Source organism: Python bivittatus, unplaced genomic scaffold (genome assembly GCF_059951505.1).
Source record: "Python bivittatus isolate LINGU-HERP-01145 unplaced genomic scaffold, Pbiv_v1 ctg000660_np1212, whole genome shotgun sequence".
NCBI classification, from domain to species: Eukaryota; Metazoa; Chordata; class Lepidosauria; order Squamata; family Pythonidae; genus Python; species Python bivittatus.
Genome location: NW_028277092.1, coordinates 775,203 through 803,201, shown reverse-complemented (window position 1 = coordinate 803,201; position 27,999 = coordinate 775,203). Strand labels below are relative to the sequence as shown.

At 51.9% G+C, this 27,999-nt stretch overlaps 2 protein-coding genes across 2 annotated transcripts; one reads left to right on the top strand and one right to left on the bottom strand.

The window, feature by feature from the left end:
- Positions 1 to 9,804: 9,804 nt before the first annotated feature.
- NHLH1 (nescient helix-loop-helix 1) lies at positions 9,805 to 10,206 on the top strand. Its single transcript, XM_007443723.1, has one exon. It carries the CDS (start codon positions 9,805 to 9,807, stop codon positions 10,204 to 10,206), a length of 402 nt encoding a protein of 133 aa, XP_007443785.1.
- A 7,636-nt stretch (positions 10,207 to 17,842) lies between these two features.
- On the bottom strand, positions 17,843 to 23,912 carry LOC148214519 (Golgi-associated RAB2 interactor protein 1A-like). Its single transcript, XM_088151119.1, has 6 exons — positions 23,769 to 23,912; positions 22,721 to 22,920; positions 21,022 to 21,265; positions 20,622 to 20,890; positions 18,576 to 18,634; positions 17,843 to 17,985 (listed from the first exon to the last, which is right to left on the bottom strand). Exons 1-6 carry the CDS (start codon positions 23,910 to 23,912, stop codon positions 17,843 to 17,845), a joined length of 1,059 nt encoding a protein of 352 aa, XP_088007245.1.
- Positions 23,913 to 27,999: the final 4,087 nt, after the last annotated feature.

Sequence of the window (27,999 nt, the reverse complement as noted above, 5' to 3'; positions counted from 1 at the left end):
ATTGGGGAAAGCATGTGGCAAGATCTCCTTATTTATTTAATTTATCTGTAAAATATGAGAAATGCTAGACTAGAAGAAATAAAAATTAGAATTAAAACTGCTGGGAGAAACATCAACCCCCTCAGATGCGCTGATGATCCCATTTTGGTGGCTGGAAGTGAGGAAGACTTAAGGAAACTGGTGGAAGGTGAAAGAAGTGAGTGCACACCCCATCTGCTGAGGAGAGATAGACAGACAGATGATTGATAGATATGGATAGACAGACAGAGACTGCAACAGGCAGTGCCAACTCAGTGCAAGTAGATGGAGAAGATGAAGCGGAATCAGACTACAGATGGTGAAAGAAAGCAGCATCTGCTCCTTGGGAGAAGATCTAAACAAGCTATCGCAGAGCAGAGACATCACTCTTCCACAGGGGTACCTCTTGCCCAGGCCATGGTTCTCCCACTTGTAACACGTGACCCTGAAAGGGGGGCTGTAAGCATGGACGCTTCTGAACTGTGAACTGGAGGACATGGTGGAGAAGACCCTGGGGGGGGAAGAAGAAGAAGAAGAAGAAGAAGAAGAAGAAGAAGAAGAAGAAGAAGAAGAAGAAGAAGAAGAAGAAGAAGAAGAAGTCCTTCAACAGCAGATGAAGGAGAGCCAGGCTGCTCACTGGAAGGAAGCCCCGGCTTAGAGCTTTGGGGGCCAGAGTCGCTGGGGAAGAGCATCGGGGGCTGACAGAGGGCAAGGCGGCTGGACCCACTGGCAGGAGCTCACAGAACCCGAGGGAGCCGGGACCAATAGACCATCCTGGAGAAACCATCAGGTCACAAAGAATCAGCAGCAATAAAAACAACCCTATCAGGCAGATTTAGAAAACGGATTAATATTCAATAAGGTTTAGCGAGTTGCGTGAAGCAATCAGTGAATCCGTTCAGCCCAAACTGTCTTGCATTAAACTAAGATGACTAATTAGATTGTCCAATGAGTTTTAATCTTATTGCTGTTAACAATCTGATTATCGCAGTTCCTTTATTGCTGTGTTGTGCTCTGTATGATGCGAGAGCTCAGGAAACATCCTACAACTTCTCCCCGCAGCCCAATCCCCCTTCCCTTTACTTTTGCCCCTTGGCTTCCTGGGTCGTTCAACAGGGCAGGCCGCCAAGCACTGATGAGGAACTGAAAAACGTGGGGCGCCAACCGCCCTTCAGCCATCCCGTCGTCCCAGCATCCCTGGGCTTCCTCGCAGGGCTGTTGTTGGCCCTTCTTTCCTCCTCGAGAGGAGCGAGGGGCCCCCGACCCTTGAGCTCCGGCGGGGGCGGGCAAGGGTCTCCTTGCAGGGGCGGCGCTGCTGCGGGTCGTGTACTGAGCGGCCCCGGAGCCCCGCGCTGGCGGCGCCACCGCCCTCAGAGCGCCAGCCAGCAGCGCGGGCGGCGGCGGCGGGGCTTCCCTGGGGGAGCGCGGCTGCGGCGGGGGGCGGCTCGGTGAAATCTGCCTTCCTCCGATCGGCCCCCGAGACGAGGCGCGGCGCGACGCCCCCCCGCATGAAAAATGCATGGGGACCAGATGTCTGCCGCTCCCCGCGGGCCCCCGCCCCGCCCCGGGCCCCCTCCCCCAGCCAATGGCATCCTCGGCGAGGGCGGCGGCGGGGGGAGCACCCGAGCGGCCAATGGGAAGCGCCCGGACCGACCCAGCGCGCGGCCAGGCGGGCTATAAAGCGCGCGCGCCTCCAGGTGCGCCCCCGGTGTCCGCGCCGAGCACCTGCCGGAGGGGCGCGGGGCGGCTGGGCGGGATGGAGGCCGCCTCCGAACGGCCCGAGGGCCAACTTGCGCGCCCGCCCAGCGCTGCGGGACGGGCAGGCCAGGCGTGAGCGAGCGAGCGAGCAAGCGGAGCCGCCCCTCGCCCTGGACCTTACCTCGGGAGGGAGAGGGCAGCGCTGCGGCGAGCAGGACGCGGCGGAGGGGTAAGGCTTCCTTCTGCGGGGCGGGACGGCTGGAGCTGGTCTTCTCCCCACCCCCGACAGTCACGACGGTCCTCCCTCGCTGCCCCCGTCAGGTGCTCTCCTTCCTTCCTTCCTTCCTTCCTTCCTTCCTTCTTTCTTTCTTTCTTCCATTCAATCTTTCTTGGCAAAGTTGGAGGTCGCCATGTGGTCCCGCCTAAAGGAGGCTTTGACTAGGCAGCGGGCGGGCAGCCAACACCGGCAGGGAGACCGAGGCAAGGAGAGGCAGCCGAGGGCAGCGGGCGGGCGCGCACCGCTGAGGCGGCGCAAGAAGTTTTCTTCTGCTTCAGCTGCAGAGAGGACCGTCGGAAAAGCGCGGCGCTCGGTGCAGCGTCGCCAGACGGATCGGGCAGACGCGCCGCCGAGGCAGGTACCGTAGACGAGCTGGGCTGCTCTGAGCCGAAGCTCTCGCTTTTCCCCTTTGACGCGCTCAGAAGAAAAAACCTAGTCAAGCCGTTCACTGATCCCAGCGAGCTATTAAAAGGAAGGAGGGACTCTCTTAGGATTTAGGCGTGTGGCCGGTTCCCTTCCGTTTCCATCTGAGCCCTCCCTTCTTCTCCCTCTCCCTTCCCTTCCCTTCCCTTCCGGGGAAAGTACTTTTATCCCATTAAGAGTAAGCTGATCCATGGCAATACCGAGGACCGGGGTGAAGCCTGCTAATCTACTCCTATCTGCAGATCAGACTGCGGCCAAGGCACGGGGGCAGAAAAGGCAAGGAGAGATGAGTTTTAAGACGGGGTGGCCTTCATTTCCGTTCTGTTTATCAGAAATTTCTTGCAGAAATTGCAGACCCTCGTGGGGCAAAGACTGGGAGATGGGGAAGTGGAATTGGATGGCCGTCCTCTTCCTTCAGATTGTGGAGAAAGTGAAAATAAAAGGAGCTGGGCCCGTGTGCCGCCTCGCCTATCTGTCAGTTTAAAGTCGGAGAGCCAGCCCAGATGGATAGAAGAGGTCTTACCCTCTTTCCCCCAGCAATTTCCAGAACTAGGCGAAGAATAGGTCTCTGCACCTGGAGAGTCTTCAAAGCGAAGATGCTGCCAGGGGCTGCCCCTTTTACACCAACGTGCTCAGCTGGAGGGCAGTGCCGGTGAGAAGCGTTTGCTGGCCCGGGAGGCCTTTCCGCACAGTGAGGCTAAGTGGCCTTGAATCTGTCTTAGTCTGGAAGGGGTGCAAATACAAACGTCTACGTTCTCTTGCCTGCTTCCATGAGAAGGTTGAGTTCTCAATTCCAACGGGTTTGGTTTTGGGTCCTCTGCATCCCGCTCAACCGATGGGCATGTTCTGTTTGAGTAAGAGGCCTGGGTTTCCTAGCAAGCAGGTACCTAAATAAATTTGTTTGAGCCGTCGGGGAGATCATCTCTCTGTGGAGGGAAGGGATGGTAAAATCTACGGATGCCTTTACTTCCTGCCAGATGGAGATCATCTTAGAGTGCCAAGTTGCTGCAGCCGTCCTCCAGAATCTCCCCCGAGAAGCAAAAGCAGTCCTAGCAGAGAAAACTGCAGCTAGATTTTCAGTTCTGATTCAAGACTCAGGCCTTGAATTGGGGAATTAATCTTAAATTCAGTAGAGTATCTGAGCATTTAGGAACTGTGGAGTCCTTGGGGTTCTCTGAGCTTGGTTGTTTTAGTGGAAATGTTTTGTTACCCAGCTAGGTAACATCTTCAGTGCTCCCTGAGTAATGAAACGTTTGCGAGAAAAGAACCAAGCTCAGAGAACCCCAAGGACTCCACAGTTCAGTCCTGAGCTACAGAGATTCTCTTCTGTCGGTACCATTTAAGAATTGCCTGTCCTTCCTCCTCCTTGTGAGTGAACTTTCATGCATCTAAAGATCATTGTCAGAGCTCTCGTGTGTTAAAAAGTAAGTCTTGGGGGCTCATGGATAATCTCTTTGGGGGGATTTGTTTTATAAGATTATGGCGTTTTAGCTCCATTTTTTTCTTGCTTTGTGGAGCTTAATTTTGTCCAGGCTCAGCCTTGGCAGTTCTGTAGTGCCACAAAGGGAATACCTCCAGATTTGTGCCACGGTTTGTCACCATAAACGTGAACTTCCCGGCACAGCCGTTTGGGATAAGGGCCCAAGCAGTTCCCCCAGCTTTTCACTGGTGTAAGCATAAATCTGCTTGCAGGTATCCTATCTTACAATGTAGACCCCTGGCCAACTCCCCTTCCCTATTTTGCAGTCTCTGTTCTGGCTTCTGTGCGATCTGTGGCTTGTGTGGTTCCTGCACTGCTTTGAAAAGCCAAGGCATGTGTTGAACTGTCAACTGGTAAAAACAAGAGGACTTGGAGGACTTCCAGTCCAATCCTCTACCCAGAGCAGGGATCTTCATCCAAATGGCTGTCCAATCTTTTCTTGAAAACCTCCAGTGATGGAGCACCCACGACTTCAGGAAGTAGGCTGTTCCATTGCTTCATAGCTTTCACAGTGAGGAAATTCCTCCTTATTTTGAATTATCTGTCTCTGTGAATCTTCCATTCATTGGTTCCTGTCTTGTCCTCAGGGGCCATAAGATAAATCCATACCTTCTGCCCTATGACATCCCTTCATGTATTGGAAGATGGCTATGGTGTCTCCCCTTGGCCTTCTCTTCTTTAGGTTGAACATTCCCAGTTCCTTTAATCACCCTTCGTAGGATTTAGCCTCCAAACCTTTTACTATCTTTGTTGCTCTTCTCTGTACTCTTCCCAGTTCCTCAGTGTCCTTTATGTATTGTGGCAACCAGACCTGGGCGGTATTCCAGGTGCAGTGTGCCCAGTGCAGGGGGTGTGCAGTGTGGGGCAGAACTTGCGATCACTAAACCTCTGCAATTCAACCCAAGACCCAACTTTTGGCAGCTGTTGCATACTGCTGGCTTATGTTTAATCCATGGACTACCAGGATGCCTAGATCCTTCTTACAAGTATTACTGCTAGGCTGGTTATTGCCTAACTTGTACCTGTAGTCTGGTTTTTCCTACCTAAATACAACTTAACATTTCTTGACACTTTGTGACATGACAGCTTTGTGTTGTCCACAGATCTGATGAACATCCCTTCTATCTCCTCATCTAGGTCATTTATGAAAATGTTGAACAGCATTGGGCCCAGGACAGAATCACATAGACCTAGATCTGTTAAGGATCACATGTTGGGTACAGTTATTCCAATTGCTTGGAAAGTGGTATTGTGAGGTCTGCGCCTCTCTGGATGTGCATAGGATGGAAAGCAAGAGAGAGAGAGGGAGAGAGATGCAACTGTTTAATTTCTGGAGACTCAAGATGGGAGAAGAATTGTGGAGAATGGCAGGTCCAACGATGTAGACTCTTAAACAAGGCACTTCCCAGGCTCAGACGTGGAGAGGGTGATTTGTCAGGGAGCAGAAAACAAGGACTGTGTCTTCCAGTCCAGGAGAAATCTGATAGTCATTGCCATTGCCCTCCCGTGCCTGCTGTCTCCCTTTCCATCATGTGCAAAACATACCCATTTCTTGTAAACATCTCCACCCACCAGGTATGCTTCAGTTTCAGGAAACAGTTTGGCGTTAACAAGCTATTAAGAGCTCAGTCACTAGAGAGCTGCTCAGAGGAACCAAAGGACCTGTCCAAGCCATTCATTTTTTCTTACTCAGAACAGGGATTTGTACATTGGTCCCCCTGCACTGGCAGCTTATGGGTATTTTCTTCTCTCCCCTCTGTCTCAGTGACTTTTCGCCTTCTTTCCTTTTCCTCTCATTATCACTGAAATCTGGACACTGTCACAAGCCAGGCCGGGCAGACACTGGGGATCCTACTGGGGATCCTGTCTCCAGTACAGGACAACCTCCAACCATATCTGCCCCCTCATTAGTATTAGGGGCAGATTGTGACAGTGTCCAGGTTGGGATTAGACAAGATGCCAGACAGGCAGAGGATCAGCCTCCATCACTTGTGGTCATGAATGCTGTGGGGATCGTGTGTCCTATGAAGAATGTTTCCAAGCGGCTCAGCAGTTTTGAAATGTGGGAGGTCCACGTAGCTGGGTCTCATCTCAGGGCTTGTGTTATTTCCTTGTTAAGATATGGATCACAGACACCCAGGACCCCCACAAGGACAGAGGATCAATTGCAACAGTTGATCCCTGATGTCCAGCGGTTCCTGAAGGTTTTCAAGGGGACACCTGGGGGAATTCTCCAACCATTTGGTGGGCAGTTCCATCTTGTGACTGGTTGATCTGTGGTGTACCAAGTGATGAGATAGCTCAGTCACTTATCCTGGGTGGCTCTGATGAGGGGAGGAAAAGAAGTAGCTGAAAAGACTGAGAGCAAGAGTGGTAAAGTGACAGTTCTTCTCCATGTCTATAACACCTGCAGATTCCCATCTGTGGCACTGTTCAGAGATACCTGGACCCATTTAGGGAAAGATGGATAAGATGAAATGCCTGCAGGCGCGGCAGATGCATTTGTGGGTTTCTGTACAGATTTAAGTTGCTTGTATCTGCTTTTGCTTGGATGTAACTTGGGCAAAATCTATTGTGGTGGACAAGGTGCCATCCGGTGATGTGATCTGGAATTCTTTTGAGCTTGTGGACCCTGAGGAAGTGGATCAAGCCCATTGTAGTCTGAATCCTGTCCCCTCTATTTTGGATTCATGCCCTCCTGACTCTTTTGGGTGGCTGGGTGGGGCATGAGTGGCTTGATCCAGGAAATTATCAGTGCTTCTTTGAGGGACTGGATGACGCCACTGCTCTGAAGGAGGCCACTGTATGCCCTTTCTTGAGGAAGCTGTCCCTGGATCTAGACAACCTTTCTTCTGTTTCCACCATCCCCATTTTAGAGAAGGTTGCTGAGAACATGCTGCTAAGGATCCTACGGGAAACAGATTATCTAGCTCCTTATGAGTTGGGATTCAGGCACTGTCGTGGGACAGAAATGGCCCTGGTTGCCCTGGTGGATGACTTTCATCACGACCAAGACAGTGGGGATGAGACTATTCCTGTTGACCTTCCCTGACCTTTCAGCTGCGCTTTGGTTGTGCTGTCAACCATAGCATCCTTCTAGACTGGGAATCAGGGGCACCATTTTATAGTGGTCCTACACCTGCCTGAGCAGGAGCTTCCAGTTGGTGATCCTGGAGCAGATGTGTGTGAGTCCATGGGAACTCCACTGTGGGGTACCTCAGGGCTTTCCCCTATATCCTTCCTCTGCCTGAACCTGCTGGGAGAGATATCCATTGGACCTGGATGAGGTGTCACCAGGATGCTGTTACACACGCTGCTCCCAGGTTCGGCTTATGGTCACTCACTCACACACTCGCTGCCTGTTGAGGCACGCGGATCTTGTCAGCCCCCCTTGCTTTCTACCTGGGTTTCCAGATAGTTGTGGCTGGAGCAGACAGACACACAGCCCTGGTCAACAGCCGGGAAATAATCAGGGATTCACACAAATCGCTTCCAACCGAACACTGAGGCACAAGAGGTTCTTTGTAATACACGAAGACCCAGTGAATTTAAAGTAACAGCAAAACTTTACTGGTTGCAAGGTGCATTTGCTCTTTCTCATCCACACCCACGTCCTTCCCAACTAGGCTGCCAGGCACTAGCTAGAGGGACAGAAGCTGCCAGGTCTGGATCCAAAGGTGACTTAGACGACTCAGAGTGGGCGGGCTTTGGGACCCCTTTTATCTGCAAAAGTCCTTGCTCGGTTGATTTGCAAGTGGATGGGATTGGGGTGAGGGCTTCCATGTGCTCAGGCCCAACTTCCTTTTTCTGGTTCAGGTCCTTTGTTTTTTCCTTAACGACTTGCTTCCTTCTTATTTACCTCCCTGAAGGGATCTCATAGATAAATTTCCTGGCTTTTGTCCTCTCTGCTTAGTGCCTGCTTCATCTTTAGGTTATGGCAGCTTCAGCCTAGTCTCACAATGCTGGTGACACTAAATTATACCTTGCCAGGCCAGGCCAGGCCAGGCCAAGCCAATGACGCCACAAAGTCTTGAACCAGTGTCTGGAGGCTGTGAGGATCTAGACGGCATGAAAGAAGCTCAGATTAAATCTTCCCAAGAGGGAGTCGCTAGTGTTTGTGGACATCTGGGCAGCATGAAAGGACCGGTCCTGATGGAAACGCTGGATGGGGTTCATGACTTGCGCTCACAATTCCTGGTTAAACAACAAGGGGGAAATTGTGGCTAAGGGGCTGCTGTGCCAGTTACAACCCTGCCTGGACCAGGATGGCCTGGCCTCAGTAACTCATGCCTTGGCCACCACTTGGTTGGACTACCGCAACACGCTCTTCGTGGTGCTGCCCTTGGAGATGACAATACAGGGGAAAGACTACCGGCAGAACAGCCCCCGGCACAGAATTACACTTACGGTAAAGTCACTGCACTGGTTGCCAGTTGGCCTCTGGCCCCAGTTCAAAGGGCTGGTCGTTGCATTCGAAGCCGTAAGCAGAGTAGCCCTGGGGGACCTCAGGCCTTGCCAGAATTGAACCCGCCCGCCCAGTCCGATCATCAAGAAAGCCCCCCCCCCCGTGAAGTTCATGCGACGTGGGTGAGGCCATGGGCCTTGTCTGTAAAAGCCCCCCCTTTGTGGAATACTCTCCCCTTGAAGTACATGCAGCCCCCACCTTGCAGCCCTTCTGGAAGCAAATAGAAGCGGGTTTATTCCAAGAGGCATCAGGTCCCACCCCGCTTCTTGATGCAAAGTACCCACCGTGGGCTTTACCTTGTTTCCCTTTCCGGGTTAATGTTGCTTTTGGATTTAGTTATTCATGATTATGTTTTGTTTGAGTCCTTTGGGGCTGGGGTGGGTTCTTAGTATTGCAAATCAATCGATCAATCAATCAGTCAATCAATCCATCCTTGCTGCCGAGTGTGTTGTGTAGGTTCAAATATCAGCGCTTGTAATTTTTTTAAAGCCAGCCCTGAGGACTAGCGACTTGACATCCCCTTCCTCTCTAGGGTGGCCAAGCTCTTAAGGTGGGGCCCCTGCGTTCAGGCCATCAGGATCCCTACTTTTGGGTCTTGTGACACCAGGCAGCTCACCTGTGTCTTCGCCACCTGTCCGCTGGCACCTTCTGCCCTCTTCCCTCCCTTCCGTTCTGCCCAGGTGTCTTCCCTCTCTTTTCCTTCTCTGTTTGCCACCATGCTTTCTTTGAAAAAAAAGTGTTTCTTTCTTTCTTTCCCTGGTCCCGTTTTCCTTCTAGCTCTCTACCTTTGTTTGGAAATAAATTATTTTTCCTGTTTCAGCGGCTTTTCCATTTCCTTCCTCCTTCTCATATTCGATCTTACGAAAATAGCACCAGGGTTCACACATCGTGCTAAGCCACAATTCGTGGAGTAAACCACATAGGGCTGGGTAAACCGTGATTTACAAACCGAGCGAGTAGATTTGTTTATCTTGCTAAACCAAAGAAACCATGTCGTAGCTTAGCGCGTTATAGGAACAAGGCCTGTGTGTTGCTGGGTGTAAGACTGTTGTATCTGAGCCTGGTATTTTACTCTTATTTACATATGAATAAGCCCTGTTTATCTCAGGGGGACTTGTCTGAGTCAACATGCATAATGGTGGCACCGTGGCATTGTCTGAATGTATTATTGCTGCCATGTTGTTTCTCTCTCTCGCCCTTCCAGATAGACTGCCGAGGCTCCCCTTGCTGGATGTCTGGACCCATCCAGAATTTGTGGACCATCGACATATATCTGCTTGCCTTCCATTATTTCAGGAGAACCAGTTTCATGGGAATTTGAGGTGGATCCCGAAGCCAATCCTGCCTGTCCCTGTGTCGTGTTGGTCCAAAGCCCGTCCCTTCCCATCCCTTCGCCTCTCTTCCCACCCACAACCAGGCTGCCTCGTGGTCCTCTTGGCCACTATGCTCAATTCAGACCAGACCGAGATTGACCTCCAGCCCACCCATTCGGAGACGGAGTCGGTCTTCAGCGACTGTGGGGGTGGCCGGGGTGGGGCTGTGGAAGATGCCGGCTCCCTGGGCCTGTGTGGCCAGTCCCGCGGGGCCGAGTCCAGCGACAACATGAAGAAGGACCTTCAGCACCTCAGCCGGGAGGAGCGCCGGCGGCGGCGGCGAGCCACGGCGAAATATCGGACGGCCCACGCCACGCGGGAGCGGATCCGGGTGGAGGCCTTCAACATGGCCTTTGCGGAGCTGCGCAAGCTTTTGCCTACCCTCCCTCCAGATAAGAAGCTGTCCAAAATTGAGATTTTGCGGCTGGCGATCTGCTACATCTCCTATCTGAACCACGTCCTGGATGTCTGAGTCTCGGGCGCTGTGGGGGCTAGGCCTGCCGGTGTGGCCCACATCTTCAAGGGTAAGCCGTGAGTGTCCTCTCCGGCTTTCGGTCTGCAGGCAAACATCTGTGAGAACCCCGTTCTGGCTCTGTCATTTCTGCCCTCCTGTTCCAGCTTCTAAGTGGAGAACGTCAAAGGTGCTGGAGTTCCTGGCTCGACTATGTTGACCTGCTCCACCTTCCTTCTGGTTGAGAAGAAGCTGTCCAGAATTGTCTAGTCCCACCAGGAGCCTGGAGGAGACAAGGACTTCTGTTACCTTCACCACAGACATCTGTAGTCAAGAACCTGACATTGTCCTTCCCCCAAGGTGCTTTGCTGGAGGGCGTCTCCCCACTGGTCCTATACCGGTTTGGATTTTAATTTATTTCCATCCCCAACCATGTGCGTTTCATCTCAGTCTAAATGACCTTATCTAAATGTGTGCGTATCTTTAATCTTTTAACATACTAATGTGAAAATTAGCAGGGGAAAAAGCAGTCCAGAAAGCCACAGAGAAGTTTCCTTCATCCTCAGGGTGGTTTTAGTTATAGAAGCACCGGGCTGTTAAAAAATAAGTTCTTTGGGGGTTAAAGAAACCAACACAGACAAAGGTAGAGGGTCCCTATGGTTTTCTTCTTGCAGATCTTTTAGAGATCGCATCTGTAATGGCAGTAATTTCAGTGATTTATCTGCTCCTCTTCTGCAACGCAAACATGGGCATGGCGACCATTACGGTGTTCACCTGACACGTCACAGACAGAGGGCTTCCTAGCCCTGCGCTTGAACACAGGTGGAGAAGGCAGCCCAAACCTGGTGAGAACCTTCCTACCTTCTCCCCAGTCTTGGTAAGCCATTTGCCTGGCGAAAAAAAATTAACAGGTTTCTGTGCATGATCCAAGCGTAGTAAACCGGATCCAGAAAGAAAATACGTGAGGAAGAAGACCAGAACGTGCCAGCCACTTTGTGCCACTAAAGCATCTCTGTCTCCAAAGGACAAAGTTTTGTCTTTACTCTCAAGGTAAGTTGAGGTCTGCTTTGCTAGCAAGGACTGGATTCGATGCCCGTGGTTTGTTTCTGCTGACGACATGGAAACGTTCTCCCCTGGATCTCATGACACCTTGACGTCGAACACATTCAGCCCCACCAGAATCTGTGGGTCATCGTTCTCATGCCTGGCCTCTACAGGTCTGATGCGGGGCAGTGAGCCACAAATCTACTGTATATGTGCAATAAGCTTGCTTTTAAGTTGCCACGAGGGCCTTTGATCCTTTTAACAAAGCAACACACACACACTTGCACACTTGCGCTGCTACTGCTGTGTTGGATTCTGCCTCAACCCTTCGTTCATTTAGTTTAGATTGCCAATAGTGGGGGGTGGGTGGGATGGGGGAGGCTGGCCCAGCCCTGCCCAGAGGGGCTGAGGTCTTCTGCCTGCAAGTGGTGGCTGGCCAGGGAGCTCCCCGTGAAGTTGCATAATTATTCACGAACACCCCACCTTTTCCCCTGGATTTTTGGGGGGCCAAGAGACTGCCCTCCACGAAGTAGGCAAGGTTGGGGACAAGACATGAATGGGGCTTGGACGAGGACAAAATTGGATTTGGGTTCATTTAAATTTAATTTCTATTCAAGCAATTACAGGCAGTTGATACGATTCCTCCCTCTGCGTTTCAATACTTCAGTGGCCCCAAAGGCTATGGGTGCCCCAGGCCCCACACCTTGGGCCATCACCACAAGCCCACCGGGGAGGTTGCAGCCTGAAGGTTCACCCCCCCCCCCCCAAACTGCCCGGTCATCGTCCCACCGCTGGAATTGCTGCCGTCCCCGGGAGGCTGCGAAGGCGAGAGTTTGCAGTCGCTCACGCGTGTGGGACAGAGCCCTCCTCGCTGACATCTCGAACAACCGTTTGGTGCCACAAACTATTCATGTATTTATTTGGTGTATTTATTTCTGAGATGTTATTTATTTACAGTGTTGATGCACTTTTGTTTGGGAAAAAGATTTCAGGAGGGTGGGGGAAAAAATCCATGCTTCTGGAATGTCCTTCTGTACGTGTGCATTTACGTGTCTGTCTGTTGTTTGGCTAGAGCAGAGCAGATATTGTTATTTATTATTTATTTTGTAAGCAAACAGGAAAATATTAAACCCTTCCCTGCAGATGAGCCTAATTTGATCGCCAGAGGGCTGGGCAGCGACAGACACTTTTTTTTTCTCCTTAAAAGTCCTCCCCCCCCTTGTGTAGTTCTGGGTGGCAGCTGGGTAATTTCATGAGCAGTAATTGATAGTCACACGCCCATTAGGATCAACCTAATCAAATCTTGCACGCCGAAAAGTGTGAAGGAATCGCACTGCAGTGCAGGACTGGAAGAATATGGCTGGAGGGGGCCTCCCCACCAGCCTCCATCAAGCCAGGGGCGAGATGCTTCTCTGTCCAGGTGCATCGTGAGAGCACCTGGGCCATTTCCATCCCTAAGCAACTTCAGCTGCCTATCACACAAGTGGATGTAGTCAGGGGACCATTAAAGGCCATCATCACCCTGTTATTATCCAGACGTTCTTGGAGATTTTTACTTCGGGCAGCGATATTCCACCTACCTTGCTTTGCATCTGGACCTTGCCTTCCAGATGCCTCGGGTGACGATGTCCAGAATTCTCAGCCAGTCCAAAATTGGGAGGGTACCCAGCTGGGGAAAACCACGTTGAGGCTATGATGGCGCCCCAAGGCACCATCTGCTTCAGACATCATGCAAAGCCTTGATTCATGAGCCATTGACTCAAATGTATTGAATCAACTCCAAGAGCTGAAGCCATGAACGATGACCTACAGACCATAATTGCTGGTCCACAGAACCTGCAAAGCCCCAAACAACCAAGTGCCATGCGGATGTAACACAAGAACCCAACTATAGTGTCGTTAGGGGTCTCGTGGCAGTGATCAGTTTGTCAGATGGATGCGCACCAGCCAATAGGGCTGGGTCTACATTTGGAGAACAGGCCTTGTAGAAGTGGCCCAGAGAAGCTTTCCAAGCAAACGTACCCCCTCTTTCCCTCCACTCCCGAGTGCCCAGTGAGAATTCTCTTCCATCTGTTCTTGCCATTCACACATACAGCTCTTTTCCTTCCAGGTCTATGGTAGCAAAAATACAGGCGGGAGTCCTGTTGACAAACATGGGACCCTGGGACGTGCCTTGAGATTTGCTGGCCTACAGCTCCCATCACCATTGGTCATGTTGGCTGAGACTTTTGAGAACTAGCTAACCTTCTACCTGAGTGACCGAAAAGTGTGTGTTGGCATAGGTCAGTGTGAACTAGTGTGAACCCTTTCCTCAGAAGCACAATAGCTCACACTCAGCTGCAAATATTTATTTTCTAGGATGCACAGAGCAGTGATGGCAATTCCAGATCAATACGATAGGTCCACCACGTCTCTCCAGCCCTACATCCAAAGCACAGAAGGTAGATCTTGCTGTTGAGGAGCATCCAGAAGTGGCCAAGGTCAACCTGCCTGGTGTCACAAGTGATCCTGTCTTCTCGTCCTGGCTCTTCCAGGCATAGACAATACAGAGAGTAGACAATAGAGAAGTTCTTAAGAAAGCAGATTTGGGAAAGAGATGATTCTTAAGTTATTGTGGTCTCAGATTTTTTGGAACTTTTAGAAGTCAGAAAGCTCACTTCGGCACTTATCCCAGGAATAATAACCTGGTGGCTAAACCTTCCCCAAGTAGGATGTCCTTCAGATAGATGGATGTCAACGCCCCAGATGATTGATCAGTAGTAGCCGTGTTGGCTGGGGATTCGGGGAGCGGAGCCCCAATGCCGCTCAAGATCACCTGGAAATCTGCAGTGCCACAGGAAGAATTCTCTGCTGAGGAGCTGCTCCACAAAGAAATTACATGCATTTTGTTTAGGGCAGTGTTTCTCAACCTTGGCAGCTTTAAGAGGTGTGGACTTCAACTCCCAGAATTCCCCAGCCAGCTGTGCTGGCTGGGGAATTCTGGGAATTGAAGTCCACAAGCTTAAAGTGGCCAAGTTTGAAAAACACCGCATTGGGCACAGCATAAAAGGTGGTTAAAAATAAGCCCCAGGAATGTGCCAGCATGGCCAGCAGTAGCCCCTTGGCGACCAAAGTGAGGCCATTACATGCAGGAACCCCAAAGAAGCCCGAACCATTGGCCAAGCTGGAAGCTGGGGCTGCCGGACGCTGCTTCCCGGCATGGAGAAGCCCAGCCGTGGGGCGCTCCCGAGAACGGAGTCAAAATAAAAAGACACTGGGAGCTGAACTCGCCGTGCCTTTTGCACCTGCTTTTGCTCCCCCTGGCCATTCCTCTGCCCCCCTGGGCGCCCTCTTCTTCCACAGCCCCCTTCTGGCAGCCCCGGCTGGCTCCGCGGGCCAAAGGCTGGAACGCTTTTGATTCCCGGCCATGGAAACAGCTGCTCCCTTGTTTATGACGGATGGGGATGGTTGTCCTGGGAGGGGAGGGGAGGGAGGGGCCCAGGGGGACATGCCTGGACAGGCTTTAATGAAAGGGAGGAGAGCAAGCTTTCTCCTGGCTGCTCCTGAGCTGAGCCAGAGTTAGGCGGGGTTTCCAATCTGCTCGCTGATTATGCCAAAACCGTGCCCGCGGCGCGGCTGGCCGGGTACATATTCCTCTCGCCTTGCGTCTATGGCTTTCGGGGCCGTTTGCAGTGGGGAGGAAGTGATCCCCATTGAAGTATTAAGAGGCAAGGGCAGGTTCAAGCCCCGGCCTCACCATCCTGCCGCAGAAGGCATGACCCGTGGCGGATGTTTTCTTTTATTGGACGTGAACGAATAGTAGAAAACATGAACCGGCTGAGACCGTTCTCAAATTCTGGCAGATTTTTTTAAATTGAATTTCTGTGAAAGAAGTTTTTCGCAAAGTGAAAGCAATGCAAATTTAAAGAAAAAAGAAAGAAAAGTAAGAGAAAAGTGACAAGGACGTAGGGAAGGAAGGAAGGAAGGAAGGAAGGAAGGAAGGAAGGAAGGAAGGAAGGAAGGAAGGAAGGAAAGAGAGAGAGAGAGAGAAAGAAAAGAAAGAAAGAAAGAAAGAAAGAAAGAAAGAAAGAAAGAAAGAAAGAAAGAAGGAAAGAAAGAAGGAAAGAAGGAAAGAAGGAAAGAAGGAAAGAAGGAAAGACAAAGATATAAAGAAGTGGCTTCCGATCTTCTTTGCAGCGATTATAAATGCATTTATGTTTTATCCTCTCTCTAAGGTTAAATTTTGGCAGATTGTATTAAGAAAATAATGACTGGGTACTTCAGAAATAGGGAAGGAAGCAAAACTCAAAGAAATGTAGCCACGTTGCTTGAAAATCTTCCTCTTTACTCTACTTTGAAAGAGAACAACACTTAATTGTGGATCATAATATCCAAATTCTGTTGCTGCTTGTCCTTCTAAGACAGTGTTTCTCAACCTTGGCAACTTTAAGCTGTGTGAACTTCAACTCCCAGAATTCCCCAGCCTGGGGAATTCTGGGAGTTGAAGTCCACAGGTCTTCAAGCTGGTTGCCAAGGTTGAGAAACACTGTTCTGAGATCTTACAAGAGTCTGCAGAGCAACTGTCCATGTGCAAAGTATCCACAGCTATCAGCATGTTGCTGGATTCCCTATGTTTCCTTTTATGCGCTGTGCCACTAAAGTCACCGGGTGTCTTCCTGAGGCCCTCAGAAGAGGCTGAACTAGCACAGAACAGTGGTGGGAACCCAGCTCCCTCTTTCACCAGGTTGTGTGAACACAAAGGTGAGGTCTTTCGCTGACCTAGTCAAATGGATTGGCCGATGTGGGAAATATTTTATCTGCGAGATGGAGATAACGAAGTTGCCACTTTATGGGGTCCTTGAAAATATGGCAAGCGAAGGTCTGTGTGGCACTTAAGCACTCGGAAAGTTATCAATAGGAATAGAAATGGAAAGTTATCAATAGAAATGTTTTATAAAGTTCAGCATTGTGTCTTTGTCAGCAAGAAGAAAATCCTTCCACTGGAACTACCAGTTGAGCAGAGGTTAAAAAGTGTGCAGAAGCTACATGAAATAAATTCGTTTCCTTTCCTCTCTGCCAATAACCTTCTCAGTTAAACCATTATTACTATTATTATTATTATTACTATTATTATTATTATTATTATTATTATTATTATTTTCATTATTGTTACTATCCATATGCTAGGATAACAGGACGTTTTACAAAAAGCCATCACGTTTATGAATTGGGCAGCCACAGAGGTGGCTTGAAGAACTGAACCAATAAACCCGCTGCCCTCCAGATATGCCGGATTTAAAAACCCTCCCGGCTGGGATTCCTGCACCCCAGTTTCCTCCGATGTCCAGGGGTCCAAGTTGGGATGAGTGGGGTTTGTTCACTTTCAGATCTTCCCCAGCGGCACTGACGACCCTGCTCTGCCCAGTCGATCCGGCTGCCGCCCCTCAGGAGAGCCCGACCCTTCGCTGGGCCAAGGAGGTGGAAATGCTGTCTGTATCTGCGCCCCAAAGCACCCCACGGTTTCCCCAGAGAGCCAGACCTGGGGCTCCTCACACACACACCCCACCCCCCGACTGCCCTGCCTGCTGTTGGAAGGGCCACTTCCTTGCTCTGCGTTTGGGCAGCCCCCACAGGAGGGGACCCCGAGATTGGATCGGCCACCACTCCTGCCTCCTCCCCTTTGGGAAGGGCTCCGGGGACTTGCCAGAAGGCCAGTCCGAGGCTGCGGCAGCCTGTCCTTCTGCTGCTCGGCGCCCCTCGCTGTCTTTCCCCCTAGACGGGGGGCACATGCCGTCTGTGTGCGTTTGTAAGGAGGGAGCAGACAGATTAATCAGGGTAAAAACGTGCGAACACACTGTCGCTTTCCCCAGCCCGTCTGTGGTGCCCATTGTCCTGGGGCCGCCGATCCGTCCCACAACATACGGAGGGCATTGTGACGCCCGCCCGGTGGCAGCTCGCTTCCTGCGGGGTCCCAGCCTCCCTGTGACAGCTTGGGCTCCTCCATCCAACCCCTCCCGGCTCCTTTGTGCTTGGCAACCTTAAGTGCCGTCCACGGACAGGCAAGCTGGTGCCGCCAGCTCCCAGCAAAGCTTTCCCAGCCAGAGGAAATTCCAGGGATCTCTGCTGAGAGAGCTGGTGTTAACTTTGGGTTCCCCAAAGAGGGCAGTGGCGTTGGCCAGAGGACAGGGCAGTGGGGCGGGGGGGAGGGTTCGTTGTTTCAAAAGCCAGGGATAAGGGACGGGATACAGGCAGGATTTGAAGGCTTCTGGGGTCAGAGTAACCCCGGTGGGATGCTCTGCCACGCTCACCCATTGTCCTAACCACAGGCTTTGCGTGACTCTGCCTGTTGCGTGACCCTTACTAACTATGGCTTAAGGCAGTGTTTCTCAACCTTGGGAACTTGAAGACGTGTGGACTTCAACTCCCAGAATTCCCCAGCCAGCCTGGCTGGCTGGGGAATTCTGGGAGTTGAAGTCCACACGTCTTCAAGTTGCCAAGGTTGAGAAACACCCTTCTAGAAGACCGAACCAAAGACAGGGCGTCCAGACTGTGCTTCTAGTCATCCTCTTTATTAATGACAGAGATTCCAGAAAAGAGGGAGGCCTTTTCGTCTTTCTCAGGCCTCTGATTTTTCTCAAGGGGGGGCTGCTCTGCGCTTTCTTTCTTTGCTCTTAGGGTGCTTCTGGCTGCTGCGAGAACTCTTGGGGTGCTTCTGGCTGCTACTGGAGAAGGAGCCCATCAAGAAGGAAGAGATTTTACTGGGAGCCCGGCTCGCAGCTGGAGAGAAAGGAGAGATTTCCCCTGACATTTGGGTTGAACCCCGCGGCTCCCAAGCTTTATGTTCCTTTGGTCCACTGCGGAGGGATTTTGGCAGTCAGCAGGATAACTAATATCATACCCATAAATGAGCTCCCATCCTTTGCTGTCGGCGTTCCTGGCGCCTTTTTCGTGCCAGTCACGCCCTGGGTTACGTCTGCTGCACATCACAGCTAATGCTTGAGAACCAGGACGTGCAATGGTGCCCGTGTGGGTATGCTCATTTCAAAGCGGTTCCCACAGTGGCATGCCAGAATGAGAAATGACCCCTCGTGCTCCGAAGCTGGCTGTCTCCAAGGGGTGCTCCTCAGGAGAAGCAGGAATAGGCAGGCCCCCCGTACCATGACCCTCCAGAATTTCAAAGGGGTTGCCTGACCCAATGCATTCACTCCCTTCTTCCCACATTACCAGGGATCTTTGATTTGTGTGCTTCTTTCCTTCTCTGATCTAATATGGCGTCCCAGGAGAGACCCGCCAGCTGAGCGGCTTGAGTTCCCCAACATTTGTTAAGGGAAAGGCTTCAGGACTCCAGTAGTAGCAGCCCCGCTTACCTCTTTTGGATGAATGGCTTCGGCGGGATCTGCTAGACTTACTTCTTGTTCTGATTTTTCTGCAAGAGGAATAGTTTTCATCAGAACTCAGACCGTTCTCAAGCGACCGCTCCAGCGCTGGCCCACTGCCCTTGGTTTGCCCACTTGTGCTGCCGGACACCAAGTGAGGGTGCGCAGACTAGAGTTGTGCCCTTCCTGGGGTCATTGAGAGATGTATGGATTGAAAAAAGACAGTTTCTTGTTCGTTTGTGGGGTGAGAGAAAGCACAGGATAAAGCGAGAAGTCTTGGATCGGGGGACGTTTTGCTTGCATATGAAGGTCGATGGGGTGAATGTCGAGTTGAATGTTGATTACTGAATGTGATAAGAGCAGGAGGTGATGGAGGTGAAGCAAGTGTGAGAATAAATAGAAAGCTAAGCAAATAATTCAGCATTGATCAGGAAGTAAGACAAGGAAGTGTGAGGTGTCCATGACTGTTCAATGTATTTGTGGATAAATGTATAAGGAACGCTTGGGGTGACCGTGGAAAAGTGTTGGGACGTGAACAAAATGTGCTTTTTATGCAGATGACGCCAGGTTGTTGGCTTATTACGCAAAGTATTTGCAACGGATGTTAGACAGACTGTACGATCCAACAAGCGCGGACCCGAACATTAATGCCTCCAAGACTCGGGCAGTTGTATCTGACAAGGAATGGAGAACGCAGATCATTGCAAGTGATGCACCAATAGTGAAAGGGTTAGAGCAAGACGATAAGTTTGTGCACCGTGGAGAAATGTTGACTAAAGATGGGAAAACAGGTGGAGAAACATTGAAACGCGCAAATGCTCGTAGAAAGGTAGTGGGTGGTATGTGGCTGGCTGCAAGGAACGAAAATGTCTGTCCAAAGAAGAAAAAGGATCCACGTAAGAGCTTCTCCCCACTCCTAGCTGTTCTTTCGGTGGTAACCTAGCATCATCAGGGCCAGATGACTGTGAACCATTCGAGTCTGATTTACAGTAACGTTGCATGAATAAGTAGTATAAGATACGGGTTATTTCTCTTCAAAGAGATTGATATATCAACAAAACTCTTTTTCTGGGCTTAGTTACAGAACAATCGTTCAGTTTGCCCCAAGGATTAAATGTCTCCCTTTCTCTCTTTCTCCTTCGTTCCCTGCCTCTCTCTTCTCTTGGCCCCTCTTCCTTTTCCTTCTGTTTTCTGGCTGAAGGAAGTGATCAATGAACCCTTTACAGCAGTGTTTCTCAACCTTGGGAACTTTAAGAGGTGTGGACTTCAACTCCCAGAATTCCCCAGCCAGCCATGCTGGCTGGGGAATTCTGGGAGATGAAGTCCACGCCTCTTAAAGTTCCCAAGGTTGAGAAACACTGCTTTACAGTATATGGATTCCATCAAAAGAAAAAAAAAATCAAGGTTAAAACTCTCCAAGCTTTGCATGTTGTGCAAATGTAGTCATAGGATCTGAAAACACAAAAATGGTGTTTTGCACAAATGTGGTCCAAAGTCTAAGCGGCAGGTGCTTAGAAGCCAGGGAGGCGCACGATATCTAAAGCTCCTGAAACTTGTGACCAAACTAATTTTTAATGTGATGAAAGGAAGTTACTACATCAGTGATGGGAAGGTAATCGTATTAATTACCTTTTATTCTAATTAAACGTCAATATAAATGAAATGCTATCCAGGGTAGTGATGGTCCTTGGCCATGTTCTGCTGTTGGAGAGTGGACCTTGGACAGGAAAAGCGGTGGCCTCTCCAACCAGACCTTGTTGAGCAATTCTGTGCAACCAGAGCTTCTAATGTCAAGGAAAAGTGGTTGGAAAACAGCCTGATTCTAGCCTAGAAGAGTCATGTTGGCCCAGCCTGATGGGACGTGAAGAGCACCAGGCTGAGAAGCTTTTGAGGGTAGGGTGACTCGTATGTTCAGAGTCTGGAATCAGGCCACTTCACCCTCTGCTGGCAGTTTCCACGGGGGCGCGTTTGACCCCCTACCCCATATCCCACCTCCTGGGTCTCCTGGCCTGGAGAAGACCATCTCTTTTCTCATACCTGCTGGTGGGTGACCGCTCTGTTGGACTCCCCTTTCTTTCCTGGGGGAACTTCCAGGGCTGCTCCTGGGAGCTCTGGGCCTCTGACAGGAGAGGGCTCTCTGGCCTCTCTTGAATGGCCATCAAGGTCGGGCTGGGACTTGGGGGGACACTGGGACTGTCCAGGAACTCCATCGGATTGCCAGGGCTATCCTGGATCTCTTCCTGCAGGGCGCTCAACACTTCTGCAATGGAGATCTCTCTCTCTTCGGAGCCCTGGGTTGCCGAACTCTGTGGGGGCAGAATAGAGGTGATGCGGGGGGGGGCATCCCTCTCCCCAGGAGGGTTGGTCCTAGAGCAGCCCCCTCCAAGCTAGGTCCCTCCAGATCTCCCCAAACTCCCCAGCCAGCTTGCCAACTCACGAGGGTTGCTTGGGGGGCTAAATTCCCAGACTTCCACGGGTCTCGGTGCCCCTTATCCTGGTTAATATCTGAGGGGGGTCGAAGAAGGTGGACCACCTTGACCCACAAGTCAAAATTGTCCTTTTGGTTGTCTGCTGGGGGACAAAGTTGGAGGTAGAAGGTGCGGCCAGTCACCATTTTGAATCGGAGTTGTTTCTTCTCCAGGTCGTGGATGGAGATCTTGACGAAGCACAACGGAAGGAGCCTGGGGGTGGGAGGAAAGGGAAGCCTGTGGGGAGGGGTGTGAAACTGGCCCATGCAACCATGGGGGGATTGCCATGGGGCACCTCCCTCCCTCCCGTTTAGGTACTGATTTATTTGCTAGGGTTTATATGCTGCTGTAATCAAGAAAGACTCAGCTGCTTGTTTCTCTCTGCAGTGTTTGTTAGTCTTGCATTAAAAATGTTTCCCCCATGATGCCCTCCCTCTGCTTTAGCAAAAGAGACGACAAGATTAGGCTTTGCCAGCTAAACCACCCAACCAAACCTACCCCCGGGACCTCAAAACTCCCTCTCCCTTCCGGAAACGAAGATCCAAATTCACTGGCCCGTTGGGTTAGCGGCAACCCCAGAGCCCTCGCTGGCCACTGCTGCTGAAAACTGTCCCTGTGGCTGTCCAGCTTTGCGAGTCAGGAAACATCAAAAAACGCATTGTGAGCCCTAGAAGGGACCTAACATCGTTGCTCATCACCAAATGTCCCACCCTCAAATTCTCTTCCCAATCCAGAGACCCCAAACTCTCCGTCATTCAGACCAGCAAACAGGTTTGCTAGACCAGAACTGCATTGTCTTCGCTGGGTTTGGGGAGGGATGGAGGAGAGACACGGGTCCAGAAGAAGGATGTCCACCTAAACCAGTGTTGTCCAAACTTGGCCACTTTAAGAGGAGTGGACTTCAACTCCCAGAATTCCCCAGCCAGCAAGGCTGGCTGGGGAATTCTGGGAGTTGAAGTCCACTCCTCTTAAAGTGGCCAAGTTTGGACAACACTGACCTAAACACTGGCTGGGTTTCCACAACATGCTAAATCCCCAAGGCCCTGGCCCCGTTTAGCCCCATCCTGTGTGTTGGGTGAACCCGCCACTTTCTCCGTGTTGCTTCTTTGCAGACTTAAACAGAACTGAATTTGGTAGATAAGGGCAACGTAGTCCTTCCATTCCAAGAGGAAAAGGTGCTTTGGAGCAAGCGTGGCCCCCAGCTGTTGTCTTTTCCTTTAAGGCAGAGCGAACAGGTGCTGAGGCATCTTATACCGCCGTGCTCCAAAGCGATGGTCCGTCCACACGACTGCTACCCTACAGAAGCCCCTCATCGCTTAACACAGCGTCGTCCTCGCCCGCCGTAACTTGCTGACCAGCTGTAACGGAGCGGTCAGAAAAGGAAAAACGTCAATGGAACAAATCAAAGGTTTGATTGTTCGGTGCTAAGAGGTTGCCACAGCCAGAGCTACCCCGCCACTAGCTGAAGCCCTCTTCACAAGGAGTCTCAAGGCTTGGCAAAGCTGGGTGGAGAGCTAAGACGTCTCGCAGCGAGTCGCGAGCATCTCTTCCGAAGCTTCCTCTGATCGCTTTGGAGGTCAGTCAGAACATGAAAGGGCATCGCGGAGGGAAAGACCCTCAAAACACAGCCCTGCCCAGGGCAGGGGGAACTTGGTCGGCAGGCCTTACCTGGTGAGCTCAAACTTCCTGTTCCGAGCACGGGGGCGGTACCTGTGCTGGAGCGTTGGGGGCAGCTGTTGGGGAAGGAGGACTGGCCTGGCCAGCAGCAGCACATCTGGGACCAGAAGGCCCGGGCTGGTAGCGGCAATGGCGACGCGCACCTGCTGCACTTGATTGTGGACATCCAGGATGCCCCCTTGCTTGCTGACCTGCAAGACAGAGGCACAGCCAGGTAGGCTCTTAACCTGCAACCATGGTTAAAGCCTGGTTCTATCCTAGCAAGGGCTGGTAGTAACGCCGTCCCGATAGTTTCAAGGTAGGGCAAGTGAAAAAAAGTGCTTGACGGCTTACCCCGTCTACATATCCCCTCCCTCCGAGAATCACCTGCTGGTGGGAAAACCACGAGTCGTTCTCCTTAATGTGCGTGTCTTGGGAGGGGGCACAAATGTCGGCACGTGCTTAGAAGGCAGAGTCGGCCACCTGTCCAACTGCCCGGCTAACAGGTCGCAGGTGCGAAGCCAGGGTATTTCCAAACATGGGTCTAGCATTCTTTTGGAAGAGCACTAAACCTGGTCTGAAAACAGCACGGCACACAGGTTGCAAGGGCAGAGGAGTGCCGTGCAGGGGAGAGCTAAGCTTTCAAAAGAGCAGAAGTGCATCCCACAGTCGGACTCACTTTGGTGTAAAAAAAAAATCCTGCTTTTTATCAGTCCTTTCAACGGTTCCGACCTTGGGAGAGCCGGAGAAGTCCCCATTGGCCAAATCCTCCTGGCTTTCTTGGCCCCTCTCGGGCCCCTTTCCCTCGCCCACCCTTTGCCCTCGCTGCTCCGCCCTCCAGTCGTTCGGGATCCCTTTCCTGCAGGGTGGGATTCTAACGGATCCCGGGAGAAGCCATGGCGGGACCACTGCTGCTCCGAAGACATCTGGGGGGGAGTAGCAGCCAAAGGGAAGTGATGGGGCCCGGGGACGGCTGGCAGCTTGGGGGCCTCCTGAGCCCAGCTGCTTCCTGGGGGCCGGATGGGCAGGGCCCTCTCCCTGGCTCCTCCAGCCGGCTCACCTGGACGAAATCGCTTTCAAACATGGCAGCGCACTTGAGCAGGTTGTACTCGCCCAGGCGGAGCTGGCGCTGGAGGGGTCCCATGTTGGTGTTGAAGAGGCCTCGGCTGCTGGCGCTGTTCCTGGGGGCCCTGGAGGCGTCCATCGCCCTGCCTCCTTCCAGGCCTGCCTGGGAAGAGCGGGCAGGGGTTCGAGGGGGCGGGCAAGGCTCCGGCCCCGCTGGCACGGCCAGGAGGGGGGCCAAAGCCACTGATCTTTGCCTGGGGAGTGCCGTGCAGCTCTGCCTGCCTGGCTGGGCTGCTGTTTGGCGGGGGGGGGGCACGGGAAGCTGGGTTCCTAAGGGTGCTTCCCTGGGAACGTGGGCACGGTTGAAGTAGGACGCGGACGCCCCCTCCGTCTTCACTAGGAGGGCACTCTTGCCGGCAGCCCAGGCAGGGGAGTGCCGCCTCCCCTCTCCCCGTCCCCTGCCAGGGGTCTGCAGCCACCCAAGCGGAGGCTTCTGCAGGGGGCCTGGTGGGAAAGGACAGGGGAGGAGCCCAAGCCCCTTTTGCCCCCTTGGGAAAAGCTGCCCTTAAGGATCCACGCGGGGCCCCGGGGGCTCCCAGCCTCCTCCCCGGCTGTTGGGGACGTTGGCCCCCAGCCCTGCCCGCTGCTGGGGCTGGGCGAGCCGGTGCTGAAGCCCCCGAGAGGTGGGGGCACCTCCGCCTGGGCGAGGGCTGACCTGGGGTCTTTGGTGGGCCTGCCTGCCTGCCCCGTGCCATCTCTCTCCCCCCGGCCATGGCTGACGGTCCTTCCGGGCCGGGGGCTGATGTCACGTTCTTCTCCTCTGTGACCTCTGCCTGCATTGCCACGGCTACCCCTGCAGAACCCAGGCTCAGAGGGCTGCCGAGCAGCCACTGCTTGTGCCAGCCAGCCAGGAGCGCTCGGGGGCCGGGAGAGGCAGGCGAGCCGGGCTGGGGGGTGCTGAGCCAGGCTCTGCCTTGTGCGCCCCAAACCGCTCCTCCCCTGCGGACAGCGCTTCTGCGCTTCTGCCTCCTCCTGCGGGTGCTGGAATCTCTCTCGCTTGTTGGGGAGAACCGAGGGGGCTGTTTCCTTCGGCCCCATGGCTGCCCCTGCCTGGCTGCCCCGCCTCCCCCCAGCAATTCCCTCCTGAGGCTTCCTTGGAGCCGGAGAAGCCGGGGGGACTGGAGACCCCAGCGAGAGGGCTGGGCGTGAAAGGCAGGACGCTTGGCCCCCATCACTTAGGAAGCCCGGGGACCCTCTTGGATCCCCGGAGGGGTCCACACAAAGGCTCTTTCCCAGAAGGGCAAGAAAAACGCAGCAGACTTTTCTGCGTCCCTGGCTCGATGCACCAAAGCGCTGCGTGGAAACAACCTTCGCGTCTCCGACCGGGCCCCCTCAACTGAGCCCGGCCACCTTTGGGGCCTCAGAGGCGCCCTCCTCTGTTGGGGCTCCTGCCCTCCAGAACAGCCTCCCCCCCCAGCCAAGATCCACCTGGCTCCCACCCTGACGATCTTCTGAATGGCCCTAGAAATCCGCCCTTAATTGATTCCCTTGCTATCCCATGATATAGAGAGTAGCCTGCATGCCAGATGATGCTGGCTTATTTTATAATAATATTTTATATTTTATTTTATGCTTTATCGAGGCTAAACTTGGAATTCTTTCTTAGACTGTTGCATTGTAGAATTTGATTTCTTTTCTTTTTCTTTTTTGGTGTGTTCTTCCATTTCCAGTGATGTGGTTTACCCTGGAAAAATATAAATCCTTTCAACACAGAGATAATTGCATACTGTTGTTAATGTTAATGCAAAATGGTTGATTTTTAAAAGTTCAGCAAGAGATATCGCAGAGCAATGTTTCTCAGCCTAAGCAACTTTAAGATGTGTGGGCTTCAACTCCCAGAATTCCCCAGCCAGCTATGCTGGCTGGGGAATTCTGGGAGTTGAAGTCCACACATCTCAAAGTTGTTGAGGTCAAGAAAAACTGTCCCAGAATAAAAGCTTGTTGTGTCATAAGTTTTCTAGGCAAGTTTGTGTTTCCTAGTTTCCCCCTACCAAACAGCAAGCTCTAACAGTGGCCAACTTGGCAGGCTTGTTGTAATAAATGTTGAGTTTAAAGAGCATTAAATCTTTTCATTTGGAGGTCACATGTATGGTTGCCCTGAAATTCCTTGGTCCTTATCCTTTGTACACTGCAGACCGTGCTAAAGCTTGGATGATCAGTGTTTAAATATTTATTTCGTATTTATGAATAAAAACGCAAAGCACTCCGAGGCGTGGAGGCTGGCGCCATCTAGTGGACAAAGCAAAACCAGAGAAAGCAGATTGTCGGAGTCTCCCTGTATGTAAATATCAGTAGGTAATTAAACCAAGCAGGTTTTAGTTAAGGGAATGTGGATACTGAATCTAATCTTCATGAGGCTACAGAACTAAGATTTTAATATGTCGCTTTTTAAAATGGTGAATCTCGGTGCATTCACTCAGCATGTTGAATCCTAAACCTGGTTCACGAAACAGTGTCTGGGTTCACAGCAAGAAGTGATGCCGGAATAAATAATTATCTCACAGCCTATCGTGGTCACAACATGCTAAAGCAGTGTTTCTCAATCTCAGCCACTTTAAGATGGGTGGACTTCAACTCCCAGCATTCCCCAGCCAGGCTGGCTGGGGAATGCTGGGAGTTGAAGTCCACCCATCTTAAAGTGGCTGAGATTGAGAAAAACTCTGCTACAGCGAAGTCTGAACTAGTGAAGTTAGCATATTGTGTGCATGCAAAACTGGGGGCATCATCTTGGGGGTCAGAAGGGATAAACTCCATTGCAAATGAGTGTCTGTATGTCTGTCCATCCATAACTCTGAAGGAGGCAGGTTTTCAAGATGCCCAAAGGGTGGAACTTGACGCCCATCCAGGTTAGTCTCCCGGTGAGCCTTCCCGAACGCCTCTGCTCATCCGGGTTTGAAATGAAGGGGCTGGACTGAAAGGACCTTTCGTGGCCTGACCGATATGACGTGTGTCAGCCTTGCGAGGTAGTCCAGACAGGAAGCATGCCCAGATGAACTAATTCTACTTTGTCGTAAGGCTCCATTAACAGAATCTTGCAAGTTGGAAAGTACATCTCCCCCTCCTCGCCTTTATAGTCCAAGAAATTAGGGAGGGTCCCTTCTGAAGCGTTTGCCCCCCCACCACCATTCCTGCTGGGGGCTCAGCTGCCTCTTATCTGACCGTTGCCTAATCTGCTGCTGCTCTTCCTCCTGTCTCCCGACGTCATTCCCACGTGCCACTGCATCTGTGCTTATCACTCAGCCCAGTTGGAAGGGGAACCTCCATGTTCAGAGGCAGTTATCAGATGCTGAAAACCAACCACAAGGGAGGAAAGGCAGTTGTGTGCCAGGGGCCAACATTTGGGCTTTCCAGAGGCATTTGGAAGCAGGAAGTTGGGCCAGATGTGAAGCAGGCAACATTTTCAGCCGGGAGCACATCTGGAATCTAAGGAGCAGGTCTTGGGAGATCTCAGCAAGTGACTGCCAGTAAGAAAATCCTTGTTCCCCAGAATGCAAACTAAATCCTAGGAAGCTCACTGCCAACCCAGTGGGACTGGTGTTTTGCTTTGCAGCCAGTCAGCTTCTTCTTTCTCTCTTTTCTCATTTAAATCCTCTTTTTAAAAAATCCAGTGGAGCAGGAACCCTCGTGTGCAGCGAGGGATACACCGCACGTCCCTGGACTAGATTGACCCCTGAATCCGGCAAGGTTTGGAAATGTTTTGGAAAAACATTACAAAGTAGATGAGGATGATCCTCAATCCCTTTTCCAAACCATTTTCAGTACTCTGAAAACAGCAACAAATCAACGAATAGAGTTAGGCTGTTTCTGGTCTCAGGTACAACTGCTGATGGAGCAGAAAGGGCTGGTGGGCCCTTGGCAGCAGCACCGGGCAATTGGCAGAGGACGTTTAGAAACATCAGGATGGCCAGTTCCAAGCAGAATATGCCCCCCCAACCATCCCCCTTTTCTGCATGGGGGAGGCAGACATCTCAGCAGCCAGGCCCCCGTGGTCCTCCTGACGCTCAGGTTGCTGGGACCGGCCACGGCTGGTGTGCGCCGCACGCAGGCCGGCTGGGCAACGGCGTCCCTTCGAATCCCACCCTCTGTTTGCGGTTGTGACCTTTTAATCAGTGCTGACAACTGGCAGTTGTGCAGTGCTGCTTATCTTCAGTGCAGACAAGGGAGGG